Below are 23,736 nucleotides of genomic sequence, written 5' to 3' on the forward strand. Positions count from 1 at the left end.
TAGTTGCCCAAGACTTCTGCTCAGTACTGTCTATCATTAAATGGTTGAGTATCCTCTATTCCGGTATGAATTGTCACAACAAACCTGAACCACCTTAACCACCTGTTTTTTAACACACAAATACTCCTCATAATAAAGACTTAGCAGTAACACACAGCTCCAGGGCTCCTCCTGGGTTTGATTCTCACCTTGACTCTCTGTCTGGGTTTCCTCTTACAGTCCAAAAACACATGCTGATTGGCGGTAAGCAGCTTTTCATAATTTAGTTTAGTTTAGTTAACACACAACTTTCATTCATTCATTCATTATCTGTAACCGCTTATCCAGTTCAGGTTCGCGATGGGTCCGGAGCCTACACGGAATCTAGGCGCAAAGTGGGAATACACCCTGGAGGGGGCATCAGTCCTTCACAGGGCAACACACACTCACACATTCACTCACACACTCACACCTACGGACACTGTTGAGTCGCCAATCCAGCTACCAACGTGTGTTTTTGGACCGTGGGAGGAAACCGAAGCACCCGGAGGAAACCCACGCAGACACAGGGAGAACACACCACACTCCTCACAGACTGTCACCCGGAGGAAACCCACGCGGACACAGGGAGAACACACCACACTCCTCACAGACCAGTCACCCAGAGCAGGACTCGAACCCACAATCTCCAGGACCCTGGAGATTTATAACTGCGACACTACCTTGTGTTAATACAGTTTATTATTGCAGGATGTTTACATTTTGCAGTAAGTTTAATTTCCATATTTATATTATTGTCTCTGTATGAATTTATATCATTTTTTTCACTCATTATTACAAAACTGCAAAATTATTTTGAATGTTTTGTTTTGTAAATCTTATCTTTTAATTTCTTTATCTTAGATCGTTAGACCCTATCTTATATTGATTTCTTTTTCATGAAAGGAGTAGTCATCGAAGCATTTGACTTCTAGTTGTACTATGTATGTGATTTGATTTTAAATTTGTTTACCCAACAACAAAACAGTTGGTTATATCTAACCTTGCCTTATAAAACACTGCAATTACACATGTACTGTTCAGAGCTGGTGTATCTGTGGGCAGTTTACAACCTGTATATGAACTTCTCCCACTGACTGTGACCCCTGCTTTAGGGGAGGTAAAGGAAAGGAAGAGGTCAGGATAGGTCAACCTGTTCAAATACTCTCCACACCATGCAGACAAAGTGCCTGGTGCCTTCGAGTCAAACCGGTCGGCTAAGCGTGTCCAAGTGCTTCTCTGCCCTGCCCTATACTTTAACTAGCCATGACCCACAGGGTCAGGGGGTCCTGAGAGGACTGTAAACACAATGATAGCCCCAATAGCAGCCAGGACTGGATTCCAACACAGCTACATACTCATCACGTTTAAACAAGAGATTCGAGGATACGGAGATGGCAGGGAAAACAAAAGTCGAAAAGCCTGTTTGAGGATGGTGGGAAATTCATCACATAAAGAGACATCCTTGGGAATAAGTTCAGAGACCAGCAGTACAAAGCTCCAGTGCTGAGGTTTAGCAATAATTAGGGCTGTAACATTGCCAAATGATGCTGTTGCTGTTCTCAGAACAATGGACTTGCTCGCTCTAGGACCTCAACATGAGCAAATGTGTTTGGGATTACTTTAATTATGAGAAGCAACTTCGAAAACTGAACTTAAAATCTGTGCAGTTTGCTAACAGGCCGAAAGCAAGTGTCCTAAAGAGAAGACGCTGAAATAAAAATATATTATAATATATATACATCACTGCGCAAAAGTCAGAGACCATAAAACATTTGTTTAGTTTCCTGTCAAAACAGAAATGACACGGAAGCTTCAACAAATAAATATTAAATCAAACTTCCTGATATAAATGATGTTATTGGTAAAAATGATTCTGATCAAAGCAAAAATCCACTCAAATCTCTCCATCTCCTTCGTTTTGAACCTCAAACCCGAAAGCATACATCATCTTAAGTTTATTCGCAGTGTAGTGGATGAAAACATGACTAATTTCACATTTTTCTGCTGATGTTTCTTTATTGCAAATAACATTTTTGGATGGAACTTTTGGATGGAAACTCAGCTTATGAGAAGAGATCTCCTCGAGGCTGACTGTATGAGGGGCCAGTGTGGTGACAGATGGTCCCACCTGTCTCATCTGTGATGCCTCTATATTGTTTACACAGGACCCTCTTGCTCACAGCAGCCATCCTGACTGGTAACAATACCTTCCACAGAGCAGAAAGAAGGGCCACTGAAAAGACTTCCAGGGTGTGCATTTTCATTCTTTCCAAAATATAAATATTTAAGATATTTTTCTAGTCTGTATTTTTCATTCATTCATTATCTGTAACCCTTATCCAGTTCAGGGTCGCAGTGGGTCCAGAGCCTACCTGGAATCATTGGGCGCAAGGTGGGAATACACCCTGGAGAAGGCGCCAGTACTTCACAGGGCGACACACACTCACACATTCACACCTACCAGCCTACCTCTGTATTTTTGCCATGTTTTATCATGGCAGAAGAATCATGTAATACTGAACTGAGTTGGAGAAGGGGCAATAATAAAAAGCCATATTATATTATTAATACCAATTATAAAACATGATTAACTGGGAAGCAAAACAAACACTTTAAACAATCTGTAGTTCTCCAAACCCCAGTCAAAAAAATCTTTAAAGCATTAGTGAAAGTGTTGGCCTGGCAACAAGTCCGGGGAAGCTGGCGTATGCTAGCTTGCGCATGAAGTGCTTTCATAATTATCGTTATTGTATGTGCAACTGAAGCATGTTTAATTGAATGTGACAGGCAGAACTGTGGTGACACAGAACCTTATTTTCCCCTCCGTCTCTTCTACCGTGTTAATTCCATGCACACTGAGCAGGGCGTGTGATAATAGACGATAGCCATACAATCCCAGTCATGCGTGGGCAGTTTACGACCTAACACAGCCATTCACACATAAACCCAGAGGTTTGGTTTGACGGGCGGGAGGCCTACAGCCCTTGCTGCCCCCCACCCCTCCAACTTTCCCCACCTCAGCAGATGCTATATGCCTCAGGGCTGGTGTTTAGCCCTGGGAGACACAAGTGGCTGGGACAATTCCTCAGATGAATGGATAAGGAGGGTGGTATAAAAGAGTAGCTGATCAAAGCAGAGGGACAGGTCTGAATGTGGCTGAGGGTTGAGGCCCCTGGAGGCTGCTTGTGTGGGTTTTATCACCCCGCTGATTACAGGAAGAGCTGGCCTTGTTTTAGGAGCCTGCTGGAGATAAGGAAGGGAAAGTGCCAGGGGAACAAATAAGGCTGGCGGGCAGAAGGGATTCCTCTGTTACGACACTTAACAACAGACCCCTCTGATCTGAGCACAGACAAAGTTGACCACACAACTGATGAGGACTTGGAAGAAAAATTACTCTGCTATTCAGTGTTTTTTGTTTTTTGTTTTCAAAGAATGCCAGTCGTGATCACATATGTCGGAGAACTGAGTGAGGAGGACATTTGGGCGGGGGGCAAGGTTCCTCAGAAGTGGAGCGTCAGCCACAAAAACACTCCAAACGGTATGAGCGTTCTTGAAGACATGGAACACTTCATCTGTAAAGGGGAGTACAGTTTCAGACTCACTGGACTGTAGATGAACCTGATGCGTCTCCCACCCAATGCCCCGACTTGTTCCTCAGCCCCGAAGGACTCCAGTCTCACACCATTTTAACTGCGGAAATCCAGCTTCATGGCTGGAGGATTGAGTTCACCCCAGTAAAAGGCCCAAATTAGGTTATCTCCAATTCCATGGTGAGCTGCAAGAGCATAAGGTTACATATAGAAAAATGAGGAAAGATATTCTGGTGACAACTGCGGTATGCAAAAAATGAACAAATATTAAACGACCTTGTCATCTTGGAATGGTAAAGAAGGTTATCTTAAAACTAAGACTAACTGCATTTCTAGAATCTAGAAGAGTGGACACGTCATTCAAAAATAAACAGATGTGTGGAGAAATGTAACTATCATTTGTGGAAAGTCACAAATGCAGGAGTATTCTATCGTTATGTATATGAACTTCCATCCAACATCAATGTAGATGAAACCTTTAAATAATCGAAAACACTCATCTATACAGATACCATTCCAATATCATTACGCAACCTTACTGAATGTCTTACAGAACAGGTGGCAAAGCACCAGAAAAGGCTTAGACAACTCTATCCCGAGCCAAGATCCTTATACTAACGGCCCGTGTGGCATTTAGGGAATCTTCAGCATGCGTTCTGCAACCAAAGATTGTTCAGGTGGTGTTACAGGAGACTTGAGATGTGGAGCAAAGACTCCCACAGAGATCTCAGATCTCGCAGAAGCCGAAAAACCTGACGTTGCTGTTTGCCCTCGACAAAACACGGGCAAAGAATATTGCCTCATGAAAAGACAAGATTGAATAAACTGTACTGGCAGCCAAAATACCCTCTGGCTCCACATTGTTGTAAAAGTGACTGAAAGCACACCATCAGGTGAACGCTATTCATCTCAATGCAAGCGAAGCAGAAACTTGCAGGCCAGAATTTGATCTCAGTCTGTTTTTCTAGCGTTAGCATCATCCGCACACAAGAAAGCATTCTCCAATGATAATAGGATTCTTAGAAATATCGTTTTTCAAAACGAATGACATCTTTGAGTACACGCGAGTTCATGGGAGTATGGGAACATGAATTCACAGGTTATGATTTAAAAAACAAGCGCGCATGTCCTGTAGAACTTCATGTCAAAGAGCACTCTACTCCCAAGACTGTAATATACAGCATAACTCTCATCAAATTACTCAACTGGACGTTCCTACAGAAAAACATTGCTCAAGGACGGAAATCCCCATGCATAAAACCCTTCTATGGTATCTAAAATGCTTTTAATGTTATCTCACAGGGCAGAGTTCACCAAAAGCAGTTCCTCACCAAATAACTTGGCAGGGAAAGCGCTCCATTTTAAACAGGCTGTGAATAAGCACCTGGGTGGCCAGAGGGACTTCCAGTCTTATTCATGTATGAATGGAACTGTCTGCTGTGCAGGCTAAATGGCCGGGACGGGCAAAAGCAGCCTTGTGGACAGAAACTGACCGAAGATGAATGGCCTAGAGCCTGACAAACTGCATTCCAACGGATGGACTACACTCTGAATGTGTAATTACATAGTGGACCTCTATGGTAGGTGAACTTTATAAAGTTTCCAGTGAGCATAAGGAATGCTATTAAAGTGGAAAGTGAGTGTACATCAAGGATAATCCCTCATCCATAATCAAGTTGTAAGTGACCCCCTCCCTGTGGTTATGGCCTCTGCATTTAACAAGCTTTACAACAAGACCTGTCCACTATGGAGGTTTCAGTGGTAATGATTTAAGTGTAAAAAAAAAACAAAAAACATCTCCATCATGCATTTAAACAACGTTCATAGCAATCCATAGTAACATTCATAGAACAACATTCATAGTTGCGATAAAATAATAATACCTACAGATGATATACATACAACAAACCACACACAACTCTAGTATCAGGCAGATAAACAGTAGCTAGTTAGAGACATCAGGTGGTTCCATGGAAGATGAACCTTTAGAGGGCAGTAGTGAGTAATGTTTGTTTATTTGAACCATTAGCGGATTCAGGTGTACATGTGGGGTACGGTGGGGTCAACCCTTCATCAACAAATCTACTCCCATGAGCCTGGCTGTTTGCGAGTTGATTACAATTAATAAAACATTTTAAACTGCAATAATCTGCAAGGCATGCAGTCTTCTCAAATTTCTCAAAAAAATCTTGTGTGTTCTCTGTGTGTCCGTGTGGGTTTCCTCCGGGTGACTGTCTGTGAGGAGTGTTGTGTGTTCTCCCTGTGTCCGTGTGGGTTTCCTCCGGGTGACTGTCTGTGAGGAGTGTGGTGTGTTTTCCCTGTGTCCGTGTGGGTTTCCTCCGGGTGACTGTATGTGAGGAGTGTGGTGTGTTTTCCCTGTGTCCGTGTGGGTTTCCTCCGGGTGACTGTATGTGAGGAGTGTTGTGTGTTCTCCCAGTGTCTGTGTGGGTTTCCTCCGGGTGACTGTCTGTGAGGAGTGTGGTGTTTTCTCCCTGTGTCTACGTGGGATTCCTCCGGGTGACTGTCTGTGAGGAGTGTGGTGTGTTCTCCCTCTGTCTGCGTGGGATTCCTCCGGGTGACTGTCTGTGAGGAGTGTTGTGTGTTCTCCCTGTGTCCGTGTGGGTTTCCTCCGGGTGACTGTCTGTGAGGAGTGTGGTGTGTTTTCCCTGTGTCCGTGTGGGTTTCCTCCGGGTGACTGTATGTGAGGAGTGTTGTGTGTTCTCCCAGTGTCTGTGTGGGTTTCCTCCGGGTGACTGTCTGTGAGGAGTGTGGTGTTTTCTCCCTGTGTCCGTGTGGGTTTCCTCCGGGTGACTGTCTGTGAGGAGTGTGGTGTGTTCTCCCTGTGTCTGCGTGGGTTTCCTCTGGGTGACTGTCTGTGAGGAGTGTGGTGTGTTCTCCGTGTCTGCGTGGGTTTCCTCCGGGTGACTGTCTGTGAGGAGTGTGGTGTGTTCTCCCTGTGTCCGCATGGGTTTCCTCCGGGTGACAATGAATGAATGAATGAATTACCCAACAGTATTGAAATCTGTCAATATGACCATGTTTCACATTACAGTGCTTTATTTACAGAAAGCACTGGAAAAATAGTTCACAGTGCCACCATCAAATGTATCTGCTAATCTTTGGAGACCTAGCACACTGGCATTTCTGACCCCAGAGCCAGCGGTTGGGATCAATGTGCAGCTGTTCATCTGAGTCCCTCGAGCCCTGCACTGCTGCCCCCATTAGTAAATCAGAGGCACCGCCTCACTCATACATTTTCATTTGGCTGTCGGCTTAATCTTCAATGACTAGGGCATTATCACGCCTCTTAGCCAGCTCCTTCTCACCCCTGACCCTCGACTAATCAGAGTAAAGTGCCGTGCAACACTTGAGCCAAGGAGTGGAGTCATCCTCATACTCCCTCGTCCTGTGTTAACACCCTTCATGATCATTATGCTTTCTATGAGACACTCTTGCAGTGGGTGTGTGATTAGCAGAGATAGAGGCTAGACGTAAAAAGAAAAAAAGACAATAGAGAGGCACAAACACAGGGAGGCCAGGCCACACGAGTTGATCGTAGAACACCCCCACACGCCCCCCTGTTACTTCACAACCCCCTCTCTCAGCCTCCAGAGAGCACGGCGCTGAAACGACGTCCGGCCAGGGACAGCGCACATCTGCAGCTGCTCTGGCTCAAAATTGCTCCCTGTTCCCTCCTCTCCAACAGCCGGCAACACCCACGGTAACGTGCCACGGGACGATTTCCAGAAAGTAAATTAAAGCGGAATAAAACAGCCCCGCATGTGTAACTGCAGGCCACACTGTAAACACTCCACAGCGTTGTTTTCTGCTGGACGTTTTCAGTAATGATGACAGTGTTGGGTTTCCGCGCTGTGGCCGTCCAGACCATTATAGTAATCATGGGGTGCGTGCTCACAAACACACACACACACACACACTCTCTCTGAACTCATGATTACATTAGCAGAGCTAGCCGTTCAAAGAATAAAATTATTTTTAAATATTTGTTTTGTTCAGTGGAATTAGAGGCCGGAATACAGACTTAACCAATAGTGGTGTCTCTAGCACAATAATTTCCAACAGTGCTCTGATGGGATTCCCAAACTATGGGCATTCATGTATCAGGTTGTTGTATATTGTAAATATGTAGCAAAGTACAAAATTACAGACTCACAATATTATCAGATAAGAATGTTCCCCTGATCCCCCGAGCTGTCCAGGCCCCTCTAGTTCAGACAGAATACAGTCCATTTAGGCTAAAGACAGCCTGTTAATATCATCCACTCCCTCATTACTATAATAAAGCCTTCAGGGAAATGCTTGTTGAAAATTGGTTAAAGAATACCAAAATACAATTAAGCAATAGAAAATGGGAGGCGGGTACAAAGTCATGACTTTGCTTTGGTTGTTTCAATGCTGTGGATCCTTGAATACGTATGAATTAACACTGCGGTGACATAAATATCCATAAATATCAGACGGTTTACATAAGCATAATGTCAATAACCTTTATTGGTATCATTTACTCATTTGTAATAAATGACCTCTAGCACCTCCGTCTTTATCCCTGTTATTCTCCACAATACGGATTGTAAAAAGCCATTTCTTTCTGGCACTGTGTGCTACTGAACAGATTTTGCTGTTGATATATTAGGGGTAATATGGGTAGATATATCACTTTAAATAATCATGATACATGATCTGATTGTCTAAAAGCCTCAGTAACAGCCAATTTGGATCATTAAGAACAACCCCTGCCAGAGACCCAGAGATCCTGAAGATTATCCAGGATTATCCACTAAACCTCAAGAACAAATGGTGTTTTGAGACGAGCGGGCCATGAAAGAGATGAGGCACGGCACTCTGAAGTTCCCCAAATCGTGTGGTGTTCTGCTGAGAAGCAAATTTGCCTCTGGGACCCAAAGAAGAAGAACACGTAGAAAACGTTGAACTGCACATAAAACCATGAATGACTGTGGTTATATTACTTAAGCACTGAGTCATAGAGACCACCACAGAAGGCAAGGATGACCTTCGCCACCCTAAACATCACTGTGCATTGGAATTCTATATTGAGCTGGAGGGCTCATGCTCCTGAAGGGCTCTGCCTCCGTACTCAAATTTCTGCTCGTCTTTTAGGGATTACTCACCCATCGTTGGAACAGGTGAGGAACTCTTCTTTGATCTTGGGGTGCCAACAGCCGCTGTTCAGCATGGCCGTGTGGCCCTGTGGAACAAAACCAAGGCAAACAGTTCAACACAGACACTGAACAGGAGGAATGTTCAAGAAGCCACAGGGCACATTTAAACACTCTCAAATGCAACTATTTTCCAGCTAAACCCCAATTATACCACACTGTAACTTCTCTTCATAAAACTGTATTTTATTTTAAGCTTTAGTAACCTTTATGTACTTATGTACACTTTGGAGTCGCCAATCCACCTACCATAATGTGTTTTTGGACCGTGGGAGGAAACCGGAGCACCCAAAAATACAATTCTCCTCACATACACTCCTCACATACAGTCACCCGGAGGAAACCCATGCAGACACAGGGAGAACACACCACACTCCTCACAGACAGTCACCCGGAGGAAACCCACACAGACACAGGGAGAACACACCACACTCCTCACAGACAGTCACCCAGAGGAAACCCACACAGACACAGGGAGAACACACCACACTCCTCATAGACAGTCACCCGGAGGAAACCCATGCAGACACATGGAGAACACACCACACTCCTCACAGACAGTCACCCGGAGGAAACCCACACAGACACAGGGAGAACACACCACACTCCTCACAGACAGTCACCCAGAGGAAACCCATGCAGACACAGGGAGAACACACCACACTCCTCACAGACAGTCACCCGGAGGAAACCCACACAGACACAGGGAGAACACACCACACTCCTCACAGACAGTCACCCAGATGAAACCCATGCAGACACAGGGAGAACACACCACACTCCTCACATACAGTCACCCGGAGGAAACCCACGCAGACACAGGGAGAACACACCACACTCCTCACAGACAGTCACCCAGAGGAAACCCACGCAGACACAGGGAAAACACACCACACCCCTCACAGACAGTCACCCGGAGGAAACCCATGCAGACACAGGGAGAATACACCACACTCCTCACAGACAGTCACCCGGAGGAAACCCACACGGACACAGGGAGAACACACCACACTCCTCACAGACAGTCACCCAGAGGAAACCCACACAGACACAGGGAGAACACACCACACTCCTCATAGACAGTCACCCGGAGGAAACCCATGCAGACACATGGAGAACACACCACACTCCTCACAGACAGTCACCCGGAGGAAACCCACACAGACACAGGGAGAACACACCACACTCCTCACAGACAGTCACCCAGAGGAAACCCATGCAGACACAGGGAGAACACACCACACTCCTCACAGACAGTCACCCGGAGGAAACCCACACAGACACAGGGAGAACACACCACACTCCTCACAGACAGTCACCCAGATGAAACCCATGCAGACACAGGGAGAACACACCACACTCCTCACATACAGTCACCCGGAGGAAACCCACGCAGACACAGGGAGAACACACCACACTCCTCACAGACAGTCACCCAGAGGAAACCCACGCAGACACAGGGAAAACACACCACACCCCTCACAGACAGTCACCCGGAGGAAACCCATGCAGACACAGGGAGAATACACCACACTCCTCACAGACAGTCACCCGGAGGAAACCCACACGGACACAGGGAGAACACACCACACTCCTCACAGACAGTCACCCGGAGGAAACCCACGCAGACACAGGGAGAACACACCACACTCCTCACAGACAGTCACCCGGAGGAAACGCATGCAGACACAGGGAGAACACACCACACTCCTCACAGACAGTCACCCGGAGGAAACCCACGCGGACACAGGGAGAACACACCACACTCCTCACATACAGTCAGCCGGAGGAAACCCACGCAGACACAGGGAGAACACACCGACCCCACAACCTCTAGGTCCCTGGAGCTGTGTGACTGCGACACTGGTTCAAGAGTTATCAACCCAGTAAATTAAAAACGTTTGTAACAAGCCTGTAACGAACAACAAATGTTGATCCAATATGGCGGCTTTCAAGATGCCGGCCATGTTCCGGACATAGCCTAAACGATAGGCCCCCTCACCCATTACTTGCTGATGTATTCAGATATGTCTACAAAAATAAGATAACACAATTGTTATCGAGAAAATACTGAAATTAAGAGTTTTTATCCCAACAAGAACTGAGACCCCATCCCTAGACAAAACAGAGAAAATTGGATGGATTCATCGTAATCCTCAACCATGTTAATAGCGGTACTGAGAAACAAATAGGTCAACACCAATTCAATTAGATTTTAGAATATAGTAAATGGGAGCAGCCTCGGCCTTAAGGTTAGGGAAGCGAATCTGAGGCTGAAGGGTCGCTGGTTAAATTCCCAGGACTCTCAAGAGAAAATGAATCCACGGCTGAACTGCCCTTGAGCAAGACGCCTAACCCCCAAACTGCTCCCCGGGCCCTGGGTCCCTGGTGTGTGTCAAGAATTGTTCACTAGTGTGTGTTCACTAACATGGATGGGTCAAATGCAGAGAAGCAGTTTTCCTAAGGGGATCAATAAAGGCTTTTGTGTTGCCTGGGCCGCAATAAAAATCAAAACCCTGATGCAGTGGGAAACCTTCCCAGAACAGAAGCTGTTACGGCAGCAAAGGGGGAAAACATCTACCTACTGACACCCTTCGTTTCATTTCAGAGGAATGAATGGATAAGCCAACAAACTTTTGGTTGTATAATGTATACTGTTTTCCCACAAGAACTGAAACCGCTTGAAACAAAAATCTCAGAGAGGAATCCAAGAAATAAGAACTGCAAGCGATGTTTGCTTCGAGTGCAGCTCCTTGTGCATAAAAACAGAACACTGGAGCACCGCAATCAAGGTGGAGTGGAGGAAATTTACTGCAAGAGCCTCATCCAGCCGATTAACCTACACATCCACACACACTCACAACCTCGAAACCAATTTGGACCTGCTTTTGGAGCAGAAAGGCAGATCAAACGAGCAGGGGTTGCAGTTTCCAAAGCTGTAGGATAATCACATCTCTAATGGTATGACAAAGTTAATTTCTCCCATACGGAACAAAAGAATAGCAAAATAAACAACAGCCAGAGATTCAGCTGAATAGGAGGAAGTGTTCTTGCTATGCATGTACGATCCACTCTTTCAACAGCACAAGACAGCTAATTGGCAATGACTAAATAGAAGCAGACAGATACTGGTATATATTTACACACAGGCAGGAAAACATGCCCTGCACCCCACAAGGAGAAACAGCTAAATTACAAACAGGAGCGGGGAGAAGTGTCACTCTAGATTCTAGGAAAGCCCTGAGAGAGTGTGTGTGTGTGTACGAGAGAGAGAAAGTCTGTGAATGGCATGCGGATACAGCACATTAGCCTGGGTCACCTTCATTGGGCCACCGCTCAGTTTCACTCCAAAGAAAAGTGCCTGCAAATTGGAGGCCAATGGAGCAGCGGAACATACTTACAGGGGGGGGACAAAAGAGGTACACCCATTCACCCGGGATATCATGTGTGTGTGTGTGAGGGGAAAGAACAGGGAGAGGAGAGGTGACCAGATGCAGTCTTTAACAACCCTTCCACTCACTGATGCATCTGAAGGATCTGAGCCACACTTCATTAGGACTTCAACAAACACAAGCTCCAGATGCAGCCAACAACAGGCGGGACACACCCATAAACCAACCAGCTCACTGTTCCTCCCTGCTTTTTTAACTTGTCGAAGTAGACATCAACTTATTGGTCAGTAAAAGAAGTCTCTGCAAGGGTAAAAGAGCCGAAATTAAATCGGTATGTTAGAGATCTCATTCCTAAAATTGCTCAAACACTGTCGTAAAAGTTGGCTTAATAGCTCAGGATTATTTGTGGCTGATGTTTGACAGAAATGTGGTTTCCCCAATGCTAGCAGACCCTTCCTTTTAAAAAACAAACTGCCCCAGTTAAGGCACAATACCTTGGTATTAGCCATGTCCACAATATACTGGTCCCCTTTGACACACTCTAGAACCTGGAAGCCATCCCGATCCAGAACTTTGGCTTGAGCATTTCCTGCTACCACCAGGATCACGTCACCAGTGATGCTGTACTGCAAGGATCTGATCTGGTGACTGAAAAAGAAGAACACAGCATATCATAACACATGCTGATCAACGATCCCACAGGTACATTTTAATGAGAGTGACACACTGACCTCAAATTTTGTCGTAGGCTTAAAAACAACATAGAAACAAATGTCTTGAGGATTAACAGAAAAATAATTAGAAATATTTAGACTGCTGTTCCTCTTGTTCTAGCAAGGCTGCCCAATCCTGGTCCTGGAGATCCACCATCTATCAAATACAACACACCTGATCCAGGTACCTCAGTCTTGCCTTACAGCTGGGTGTGTTGGATCTCAGCCTGATAGATGTCCAGGACCAGGATTGAGCAGCCCTGTCGTAGATTCCAACAATAGACTCAAATGGAAGCTTTATAGTCGTCTTGAATTGCACTGATGGTTTTGTCTGGTACGAATCAGAAACAGTAAAGCTTTCCAATACCATCAGCTATAATGATCTGATCTTTTTCTTTACGAACTGCTATATTTGAAATGAGTCATTCTTAATGAAATCACCTAAAATGAGCATCTAAAGGAATACCAGCCTGCTCAAAACTACCCAAACACTCTACAAGACTGAGAGTGAAATCTTTCAGGACGGAATCTGATACAGGCCAGGGGTCAAAATAGGGTCATTAAAATGTATTAAAAAGATACATAGTGAAATAGACAACTTCCTCTGTAACTAAATCAACATCCTGTGAATCTTTACAGCAAACACACACAATATGTATAGGAAACTATGAGAGTTTCTCTACCTCCACAGTCAAAGACTTTTCCCTGTTGAGCAAGAGGCCTAGTTGCTTGGTTAAAATGCCAAAAAACAACAACATTTACAGTAGCCATAGTGATTTCAAACACAACAATAGCTGAAAGTGGTAGTTTTTGAGGGATGTTTGGTCCGTTTAGTTTGTTCAGCCATTTCAAAAGGCCTTTAGATAGAAGAAAAAGGGCATTCCCCATGTGGAGACGCCGCACAGTGCTGAGATTGTGAGATAAAGATAAGAAAAATAATAACAAAGTGCGGAGTTTTAGAATAAACCAGATAGCGTAACGACAAAAACAAAAAGGATTGTTTGAGGACACTAAGACGGAGATATTTTTTTAATCTATGGTTTAAAAACCACACGGGTACTTTTCATTTTCTCCTTTTGTATGTGAAGCACTACTCACATTCCCCATGGAGCCAATCACAGTAATCAAACAGGCATACCACTTCCTCTGTAGTGAATCAATATAAAAATAAGTAGTGGCAGCTATTACTGAGTGGGTCACTGTGAAACCTGAAACACATTAGACTTAGTCACACTGAAAATGCAGTGGGATTAGTTCAAATGCTTTAATGTCAAGGCATGGATGCATCTCATGTACAGGAGTGTTGCCCATTGTGGGTTGACTGCCTTTATGGCCTCCACATGGGCAGTGTTTTCCTTGGATGTGACGCGAGGAGTTTACTGGAGGAGGAATAGCCCCATTCGGCTGATGAGCTGGGTAATGTGCCGTGGCATCCCGCTGATAGTGCGCAGGAAAATCTCTGCTCCAGCTCAGCCAATTAGCCTTCAATACCTTAAGACACCCAATTTTCTACAGTTTCACTACAGCTGCCTTTAAAACGTTTTATTTTAAAGGATTATTTTCTACATCTGAGCCTTACCACCGAGGACCAGTTCAGCCGTGCTTGATAGAGCTCAGTAACACTGAGAGAAATAACTGTCCCTTCACAACGTTAAAAACTCATCCTCTACAGATTCTGCACATTTCAGAGCACAGTTACTGTTACTTTTTCATGCTTTATTATTATACTATATCTAGGTTTGCTCCTTGATGGGATGTGATGATTAGAAGCTTTTAAAATAAACAAATAATTAAATCATTAAAACTATTCATTCAAAAAGAAAGTGAAACAACAACAACTAAAAAAACAAAACTTAAACCGCCACCCCTCCAACAAAACCCAACTCCCACAGATATCAAGACTCAAGCCCTTTGCTGGCTCGGCATCTGGGTGCAGTTAGTCTGCAGGGTCGATCCGACTGGAGAGAGAGGCCCCATTCCTGAGGGATGAGATCTAACGCACAGCGACGCACATGGGGTCATGCAAGGCCCATGGGTAGAAGAAAAATAGAGAAGAGAGGGAGAGGGAGAGAGAGAGACTACAGTGGACGGAGATGAGCAGTTCTGCTGACAGAATTGTTCTAGATCACTGCACGTTCTCACCATTCGCATGGCTGCAGTGATCTGAAGGCCTGCAGCGCTGCGTCCATCCCCGCAAAGTCCCAAAACTTCACGTCAAAGTCATAGCCTCCTGTGACGAGTCGAGCTCCAGAGGGGTCCAGGCCGAGTGCGGAGACCTGTGGGACACCAGACAAAAGAAAAAAGCGTTCTTCTTTGTGTCATATTGACCACTTATGGCCAGGTATCAGCAATTCACTAATAAAGTTTTAAAATTTTGAAACTCCCATGTGGAGGACCCGCTCTATGGAGTATAACAAAAGCAGTTCTTGATCTCATGTGTGTGGCACATCATAGACAAATCAAAAAGAAATCATAATGATTTTCATAATCGTTATTTGCTACATTTTGACGATAAAAATGACTTATAGCTGCTTTAATTTGTTTCCCATGAACAGAATTTCTGTGCTAATTAATGACAGTAAACACACACACAGTAGCCACTTTATTTTTCGTTAGTTTTCCAAGCTCATTAAAGACCCGCTGTTACACATTAAATTTTGTGAGGGTCAGACACAGACTGGTTTTACAACCTTTGCTGTTTACAGCAATCCTTAACCAAACTACGAGTCTAGCGGCATACTGCTCAAGTGGTTCATAATTGAGCCATTTTATAATTCGTAATTGAGTTCATAATGGAGCCAGGCTCATTCTCATTCACTGTAGAACTGTAAAGTAACAGGCTCCATGAACAGGGAGAGACAAAGTGATATTTATCCAACAACAACAACCAACAAACAGAAACAGAATCTCACTGTCTTTGTGCCGTGCTGAAGTGTGATCTCATGAGTGTCTGGAATCTTCTTCACCGGGTCCTGTTTGAGGAATAAGAGGAAGAGGGGGTTAGGAAGGAAAGAGAAATAAAAGATATACTTTCTGCTAAAACTGCATAGGTGTGTTCTCCGTGTCCGCATGGGTTTCCTCCGGGTGACTGTCTGTGAGGAGTGTGGTGTGTTCTCTCTGTGTCTGTGTGGGTTTCCTCTGGGTGACTGTCTGTGATGAGTGTGGTGTGTTCTCCCTGTGTCCGTGTGGGTTTCCTCCGGGTGACTGTCTGTGAGGAGTGTGGTGTGTTCTCCCTGTGTCCGCGTGGGTTTCCTCCGGGTGACTGTCTGTGAGGAGTGTGGTGTGTTCTCCCTGTGTCCGCGTGGGTTTCCTCCGGGTGACTGTCTGTGACGAGTGTGGTGTGTTCTTACTGTGTCTGCGTGAGTTTCCTCCAGGTGACTGTCTGTGAGGAGTGTGGTGGGTTCTCCCTGTGTCCGTGTTGGTTTCTCCGGGTGACTGTCTGTGATGAGTGTGGTGTGTTCTCCCTGTGTCCATGTGGGTTTCCTCCGGGTGACTGTCTGTGAGGAGTGTGGTGTGTTCTCCCTGTGTCCGCGTGGGTTTCCTCCGGGTGACTGTCTGTGACGAGTGTGGTGTGTTCTCACTGTGTCTGCGTGAGTTTCCTCCGGGTGACTGTCTGTGAGGAGTGTGGTGGGTTCTCCCTGTGTCCGTGTTGGTTTCCTCCGGGTGACTGTCTGTGAGGAGTGTGGTGTGTTCTCCCTGTGTCTGCGTGGGTTTCCTCCGGGTGACTGTCTGTGAGGAGTGTGGTGTGTTCTCCCTGTGTCTGCGTGGGTTTCCTCCGGGTGACTGTCTGTGAGGAGTGTGGTGTGTTCTCCCTGTGTCTGCGTGGGATTCCTCCGGGTGACTGTCTGTGAGGAGTGTGGTGTGTTCTCCCTGTGTCTACGTGGGATTCCTCCGGGTGACTGTCTGTGAGGAGTGTGGTGTGTTCTCCCTGTGTCTGCGTGGGTTTCCTCCCACAGTCCAAAAACACACGTTGGTAGGTGGATTGGCGACTCCAGAGTGTCCATAGGTGTGAGTGTGTGAGTGAATGTGTGAGTGTGTGTGTTCCCCTCTGTATTCCCCCCTTGCGCCCAATGATTCCAGGTAGCCTCTGGACCCACCGCGACCCTGAATTGGATAAGTGCTTACAGCTAATGAATGAATGAATGAATAAAACTGCATAGGCGTATTCTCAATCCAACAAGACCCCACGACAAAACAGACCTTAAAATGTGAAGAGCCCTCCACCCCCACCCTTCAACACGGGTCTTGGTTTTCATGCACCTGTGAATGTTTTTATTCAGACCAGTCCTGGGGTTACTCTCACTAAAGGAGTAGACTAAGTTGACTTGGTTCCAGATTCAGAGAAAACTAACAAATGAAACTCATTTTTATCATGATGGTTAAATACTTTCTCTGTTAACCCAGATTTAGAAACTCCAGCTGTGATTAATCATTGTGTGTGTGTGTGTGTGTGTGTGTGTGTGTGTGTGTGTGTGTGTGCGTGTGTGTGCAAAAGAAAAGTGTGATGTTAATGGCAAACAGCCAACAGTGTGAAACATAAGAAGTTGAACAGGTTATTTTTCAAAGAGAGAAAAAGAAAAATAATACTTAAATATGTGAAAATTTATTGTTTAAAATGTCAGGAAAACCTTCCAACATTAACAGCGCTTATAAGGCTATGCCCACATATATAACATATATTGAGAGATGTTTGAGACTTGAGAGTAACACATGAGTGCAGCTTCTGTTGCCATGTGAAGTAGCTCTGTAAGTCTCTATTAGGGCTGGACGATTTGGCCAAAATTTATATCACAATATATTTCTTAATTTCACTTGACGATACGATATAATGCATTCCACAGAAATTAATTAACTGCCAAGAACAAAAAAAGAAACATGACATCACCATCAAACATAAACCCTTTTGGCTTTGTCAATATTCATATTTTAAAAGTCATTTCAAAATTAAATGCAATGAACTAACAGCAGTGAGAGCTGTGTTTAAAATCATATCATTGTTATTGTCCAGCCCTGGTCTAAGCTTAGACCTAAAATCAATAACAGAAGTTATAACAGAACAATATTAAAAGGATCTCTGAGCAAGATAAGAAATGTCTCTCATGACCGTCTAGGTCCAGAGTGGGAAAAGACCCTTGGGGAAACGAGTATTTTGTCTTTGAACGGGACAGTTGTGCAACAGGTAGCGTCACTACCACACAGCTCCATGCTCTAGGGGTCCAGGGTTCAATTTTTGCCACAGGTCACTCACTGTCTGTGAGGTGTATGGTGTGTTGTCTGCTTGTGATTCCTCTGGGTGCTCCGGTTTCAGCCCACAGTCCAAAAACACATGTTGGTTGGAGGATAGCTAAATTATCTGTAGGCTAGAAGATAAGGTTCTGAAACCGTGTTAATGATTTTACTGGCACAAGTCATTATGAGTGTGTTGCTTTAAAACTAGAAAACCTGATTAGGACTGGGGTTATGACTGAGTTTCTGGGGCCCTATACTGTTTCAGTGTTTGCTGTTCTCAAACATACTTGTCAGGAACTGGGAGGGCTTTTAAGTAGTAAATTAGCTGATCAGGTGTGACACAGCTAGGACAACTCCAAAATATTTGGTCCAGCAACAGAGTAGTTGTGGTTTAGTGCACCTGGGCCGGACAGGAAGCGTTTGGGCCTGGGAAGTGATATCTGTGGTGTGAGTCTGTCACCAGCCGCCATCCATCACGCAAGCCCACTGCGGCCATCAGCCTCGAGAGCTCTGGGAAACGAGGGCATCTGCACTCTGTCAGCAGTGGCGTCAAAGCAGAGGAGACGCAAAGACCGGCTCAATGCTTGACAAAAGAAAAGTGTGTTACGGAGGGGAGGGGTGTAGAATGTATTTATGTATACAAATGTAGTGGTTAGTGGAGTGGGAAATGCTGCTGCCTTCTGTCCTGCAGCTCAACATTCAGCTTTCTGCTTGGGCAAGAACACCTCGCCATACCAGTATGAGTCCTTTATGTAAGACCCTTAACATCACACTACTCTACCTCTGTGAAGAATAAATAATAATAATAATAACTCTGGAGAAGGGCATCTGCCAAATCCACAAATGTAAACATCTATATGAGTGACAGGTTCCCTACATACGTACAAACATAGTTAATAATGGCAAGAAGCCAAGGCAATGCACTTAAAATGTGCCCCCAAACTTTTTACCTCTCCTGTCTTACAGCACAGTGTCTCGTGTAATAATGTGACTGATTCATCCGGTTGAAATCTGTTACGAATAAAGTTAGAGGCCCAAGTTAAACTGGAACATTGCTGACCCCTAGTGGAAAGACTGAAACAAAACCAGTGCACACTAGGAGTCCACCAAATCACAGCTTCGTCTACCACATAGTTCTCAAACAGAAAGAAGCTTAAATGTGCAAAACCAAGACTTTAGGAAACAAGAAAGTCTACAAACAGGTGCATCTCAGTAAATAAGAATATCATCAAAAAGTTCATTTACTTCAGTAATTCAAATCAATCACATAGACACAAACTGAGTGATCTATTTCAAGCATTTTTTATATTTTTTCTTTTAAATGTTGATGATTACGGCTTACAGCCACTGATTTGAATTTGAATATCATTTAAGACCAATTTAAAAAATGATTTTTAATGCAGAAATGTTGACCTACTGAAAAAAATATGTACAGTATTTGCACTCAATATTTGGCCGGGGCTCCTTTTGCATGAATCACTGCATCAGTGCAGCGTGGCATGGAGGCGATCAGCCTGTGGCACTGCTGAGGTGTTTTGGAAGCCCAGGTTTCTTGAATAACGGCCTTCAGCTCGCCTGTATTGTTGGGTCTGGTGACTCTCATCTTCATCTTAACAGTACCCTATAGATACTCTATGGGGTTTAGGGCAAGCGAGTTTGCTGGCCAATCAAGCACACGGATACTGCGGTTATTAAAAAAAGGTATTGGTACTTTTGGCAGTGGACAGGTGCGAAATCTGCATCTCCATAAAGCTACTGAACCAGACGAAGGGGCCATTTTAAAGACTTCGCAAGTGTTTCGTGTTGATTATGCTAATCTTTTGAGATAATGACTTTTCAGTTTTCATAATCATCAACTTTAAAAGAAGTAAACACTTGAAATAGATCACTCTCTTTGTAATGAATCAGTGTCAGTTCTCTGACACTTCCACTATTAGATAAAAAAAGATGTTGTTTCCTGTTTATTTCTGTGTTATAAATGATTTACGACCAGTCAGGAGCATTGTATAATAGTGTAGTTATTCATTAAAACAGTTGTGTTTGTTAAAAACTTCATTTCTGGAACTGTCCTTATTTTATTTAGTATTTTCCCACATTACATCATTTGAATTTCCCTCTGGGATCAATGAAGTATCTATCCATCTATAAATTAGTAACATGAGCAACAATGCAACATGAGAACACACCAACTCCTCACAGACAGTCACCTGGAGGAAACCCATGCGGACACAGGGAGAACACACCACGCTACTCACAGACAGTCACCTGGAGGAAACCCATGAGGACACAGGGAGAACACAATACACTCCTCACAGACAGTCACCCGGAGGAAGCCCACGCTGACACAGGGAGAACACACCACATTCCTCACAGACAGTTACCCGGAGGAAGCCCACACAGACACATGGAGAACACACCAACTCCTCACAGACAGTCACCTGGAGGAAACCCATGCGGACACAGGGAGAACACAATACACTCCTCACAGACAGTCACCTGGAGGAAACCCACGCGGACACAGGGAGAACACACCACACTCCTCACAGGCAGTCACCTGGAGGAAACCCATGCGGACACTGGGAGAACACAATACACTCCTCACAGACCGTCACCTGGATGAAACCCACGCAGACACAGGGAGAACACACCACACTCCTCACAGACAGTCACCCGGAGGAAACCCACACAGACACAGGGAGAACACCCCAACTCCTCACAGACAGTCACCCGGAGGAAACCCACGCAGACACAGGGAGAACACACCACACTCCTCACAGACAGTCACCCGGAGGAAACCCACGCAGACACAGGGAGAACACACCACACTCCTCACAGACAGTCACCCGGAGGAAACCCACATAGACACAGGGAGAACACCCCAACTCCTCACAGACAGTCACCCGGAGGAAACCCACGCAGACACAGGGAGAACACACCAACTCCTCACAGACAGTCACCCGGAGGAAACCCACGCAGACACAGAGAGAACACACCACACTCCTCACAGACAGTCACCTGGAGCGGGAAATGAACCCACCACCTCCAGGTCCCTGGAGCTGTGTGACTGTGACACTACCTTAAATGAACACAGTACCAGGCAAACACCCAATACCAGTATCTGTATTTATGCACCTTTTAACACAACATAAAATACTAAATTGGCCAGAACTTTTATTAGTAGAATCAAAAACTACATCACTTGACATTTCGCATATGAACATCAAACTTTCAATTACCTCTTGTGAAACCATAAAGACTGCAACACTTACATCATCATCATCATCATCATCCTCCATAGTATCATCATCATTGTCATCATCATCATCATCTGCTGCACTGCCTCTGAACCCAGGTGGTAGCGGGGGTCCTATCAGCTCCTCATCCTCTTCAGCCACGGAAGTGTGGCCTGGAGGGAGAGGAGGACCGACGGGTTCTGAGTCACTGCTGTCATCACTGTCCTGCTGCCTGCTTAGAAAACAAAATCACAATTAAACTCCATAATTAATAGCCAAGACCCACTAGAGTCATTCACTGAGGTAAAATGTTAGGACTCCAACCAAACATGTCTGGTTTAAGAAATCTGAAGGTTCACCTGGAACAGGACGCTGACGGTTTTACGCTTTGACTGGGACCAGCACTCCGCTCTCTGGGAGTTTCTTGTTGTCTGTTCTCTGTGAAAAATGGTAGCTGTTATTATTACAAAAGCAATCCGAATAGATTCAGCTACGTTTCACTATCAGAATGCATTCCAAAAGCTTCTCATTTATCAATGTTTTCCGTCATAAGCTCAGTATTCAAAATCCTCCTCAAACCAAAGACTGACCTACAGCTCGCTGACTCCGCTCAATGGCTGTCCTCCGAGTCTGCTCAAAAATGGCGTTGAAGTCAAACGTTCTAGCCTTTTTTCCTATCAGAAACAAATATATAGTGAAGAATGAGAACCAATACAAAAGGAATCTGTAAATGTCAGTGTTAAGAACATTTGGTTTTTGTTTGTTTTTCTCCTAAGGCCCATTTTTAGATATACATACATATACATACATATACATACATATACATACACAGTCTTTCACTCACTCAGGTACAATCTGTCTCCACAAGAGGGCACCACTCACATTTAGGAACTGCTCCACAATGGAGTGCTATATATTTTTTTTATTATTATTTCAAATACCTCGGAGTAAATAAGGTTTTTATTTCAACAAAGTGAACAAAAGAACTCTACACAACCTGGAAAATGCTGTAAATTTGATTTTAATCCCAAATATAAAAGAAAACCGGTAACAACACTCACCAAAGCCAGAAAATCCCATAACTGAGGAAATATCTTCATTATTCTTTCCTGTAAACAGATTTAAAAAAGATTTTTTCTATTCTGCCCCAAATCACTAAAAGCAAACAGAAACAGAAATGTTTACAAAATGTATTTTAGCTCTAAATAACGATTTAACACATCATTTTACTGGATGCTGAATAAAATTGACTAACAGCCTGCTCCATAGCAAATATAATGTGTAATATATTCCAGAAAAATGTTCACATTAGTGTATTATAAGGCATTAATATTCTTGTTTTAAATTCAGATATAAATCACTGAGAATATTTCATAAAGTAACACACCACTGTCGTCTCCACGGGCCGCCATTTTTCCCCGAGTGTCAACATCCCGATAATCGTCAAAATAAAAGTCTGAACTTAAGGGATTCATACTTTTTTGTTTATGAACATTTCTTCCCATTTATTACAGCTATGGGGTAAAATGCATCAAAAACTATGTTTTTATATGTCCATTTTCCCTCTCTTTTCAGGTCTAACGCGCATTAATAACCTTTATTTAGTATATAAGAGACTTTAATATGGCAATTATTGTCTAATAGAAGTCCCGCTCCAGAAATTAAATTAAATGTTGAAACTCCTAAAAACCCATTTCTGCTCATCATTATAATGTACTTTTATAAATTTTGTTATATAAAAAAAATCCCGTAATGTCTTAAAAGTGGCTAACCCAACTTTAATATGTACGTTCACCTTCATCAGTATATAAATGGATCTGAGTCCCCAGCTTTATCTCAAAACATCTATCCACTGCTCACCTGCAGCTCAAAAGCAGAGCCCCCACACGGGGATAGGATTGGTTCCCTGGGTGTGTGATTTAATAAACCCTGGCTGTTTGACTATCTGTGAGGGTTTTCCCCCCTCACTTATACATTTTTAAAGCATATAACAAGGTACAAAACTTCATATTCAGTGAATGGTTATTTAATGAAGGGTGGCATGGTGGTGCAGCAGGTAGTGTCGCAGTCACACAGCTCCAGGGACCTGCAGGTTGTGGGTTTGATTCCCGCCCCGGGTGACTGTCTGTGAGGAGTGTGGGGTGTTCTCCATGTGTCTGCGCGGGTTTCCTCCGTGTGACTGTCTGTGAGGAGTGTGGGGTGTTCTCCCTGTGTCTGCGCGGGTTTCCTCCGTGTGACTGTCTGTGAGGAGTGTGGGGTGTTCTCCCTGTGTCTGCGCGGGTTTCCTCCGGGTGACTGTCTGTGAGGAGTGTGGTGTGTTCTCCCTGTGTCTGCGCGAGTTTCCTCCGGGTGACTGTCTG

General features: G+C 44.4%; 1 protein-coding gene across 3 annotated transcripts in view; it reads right to left on the reverse strand.

The window, feature by feature from the left end:
* LOC136674901 (WD repeat-containing protein 70) overlaps positions 1–22,813 on the reverse strand; it is a 54,493-nt gene extending 31,680 nt beyond the window's left edge. The window contains exons 1-9 of one of the 3 annotated variants that reach the window (XM_066651206.1): positions 22,764–22,813; positions 22,438–22,485; positions 21,967–22,050; positions 21,736–21,814; positions 21,417–21,611; positions 15,827–15,884; positions 15,057–15,190; positions 12,696–12,849; positions 8,762–8,838 (exon numbers count right to left, since the gene is read on the reverse strand). In XM_066651206.1, coding sequence (XP_066507303.1) covers positions 8,762–8,838; positions 12,696–12,849; positions 15,057–15,190; positions 15,827–15,884; positions 21,417–21,611; positions 21,736–21,814; positions 21,967–22,050; positions 22,438–22,485; positions 22,764–22,788 — 854 coding nt within the window. In that variant the 5' untranslated portion in view covers positions 22,789–22,813. Of the gene's footprint in view, positions 1–8,761; positions 8,839–12,695; positions 12,850–15,056; positions 15,191–15,826; positions 15,887–21,412; positions 21,612–21,735; positions 21,815–21,966; positions 22,051–22,437; positions 22,486–22,763 lie in introns of all 3 variants that reach the window. The other 2 variants (XM_066651204.1, XM_066651205.1) reach the window with 2 other exon arrangements.
* Between the last annotated feature and the right edge of the window lie 923 nt (positions 22,814–23,736).

This window comes from Hoplias malabaricus, chromosome 18 (genome assembly GCF_029633855.1).
Source record: "Hoplias malabaricus isolate fHopMal1 chromosome 18, fHopMal1.hap1, whole genome shotgun sequence".
Taxonomy (NCBI): domain Eukaryota; kingdom Metazoa; phylum Chordata; class Actinopteri; order Characiformes; family Erythrinidae; genus Hoplias; species Hoplias malabaricus.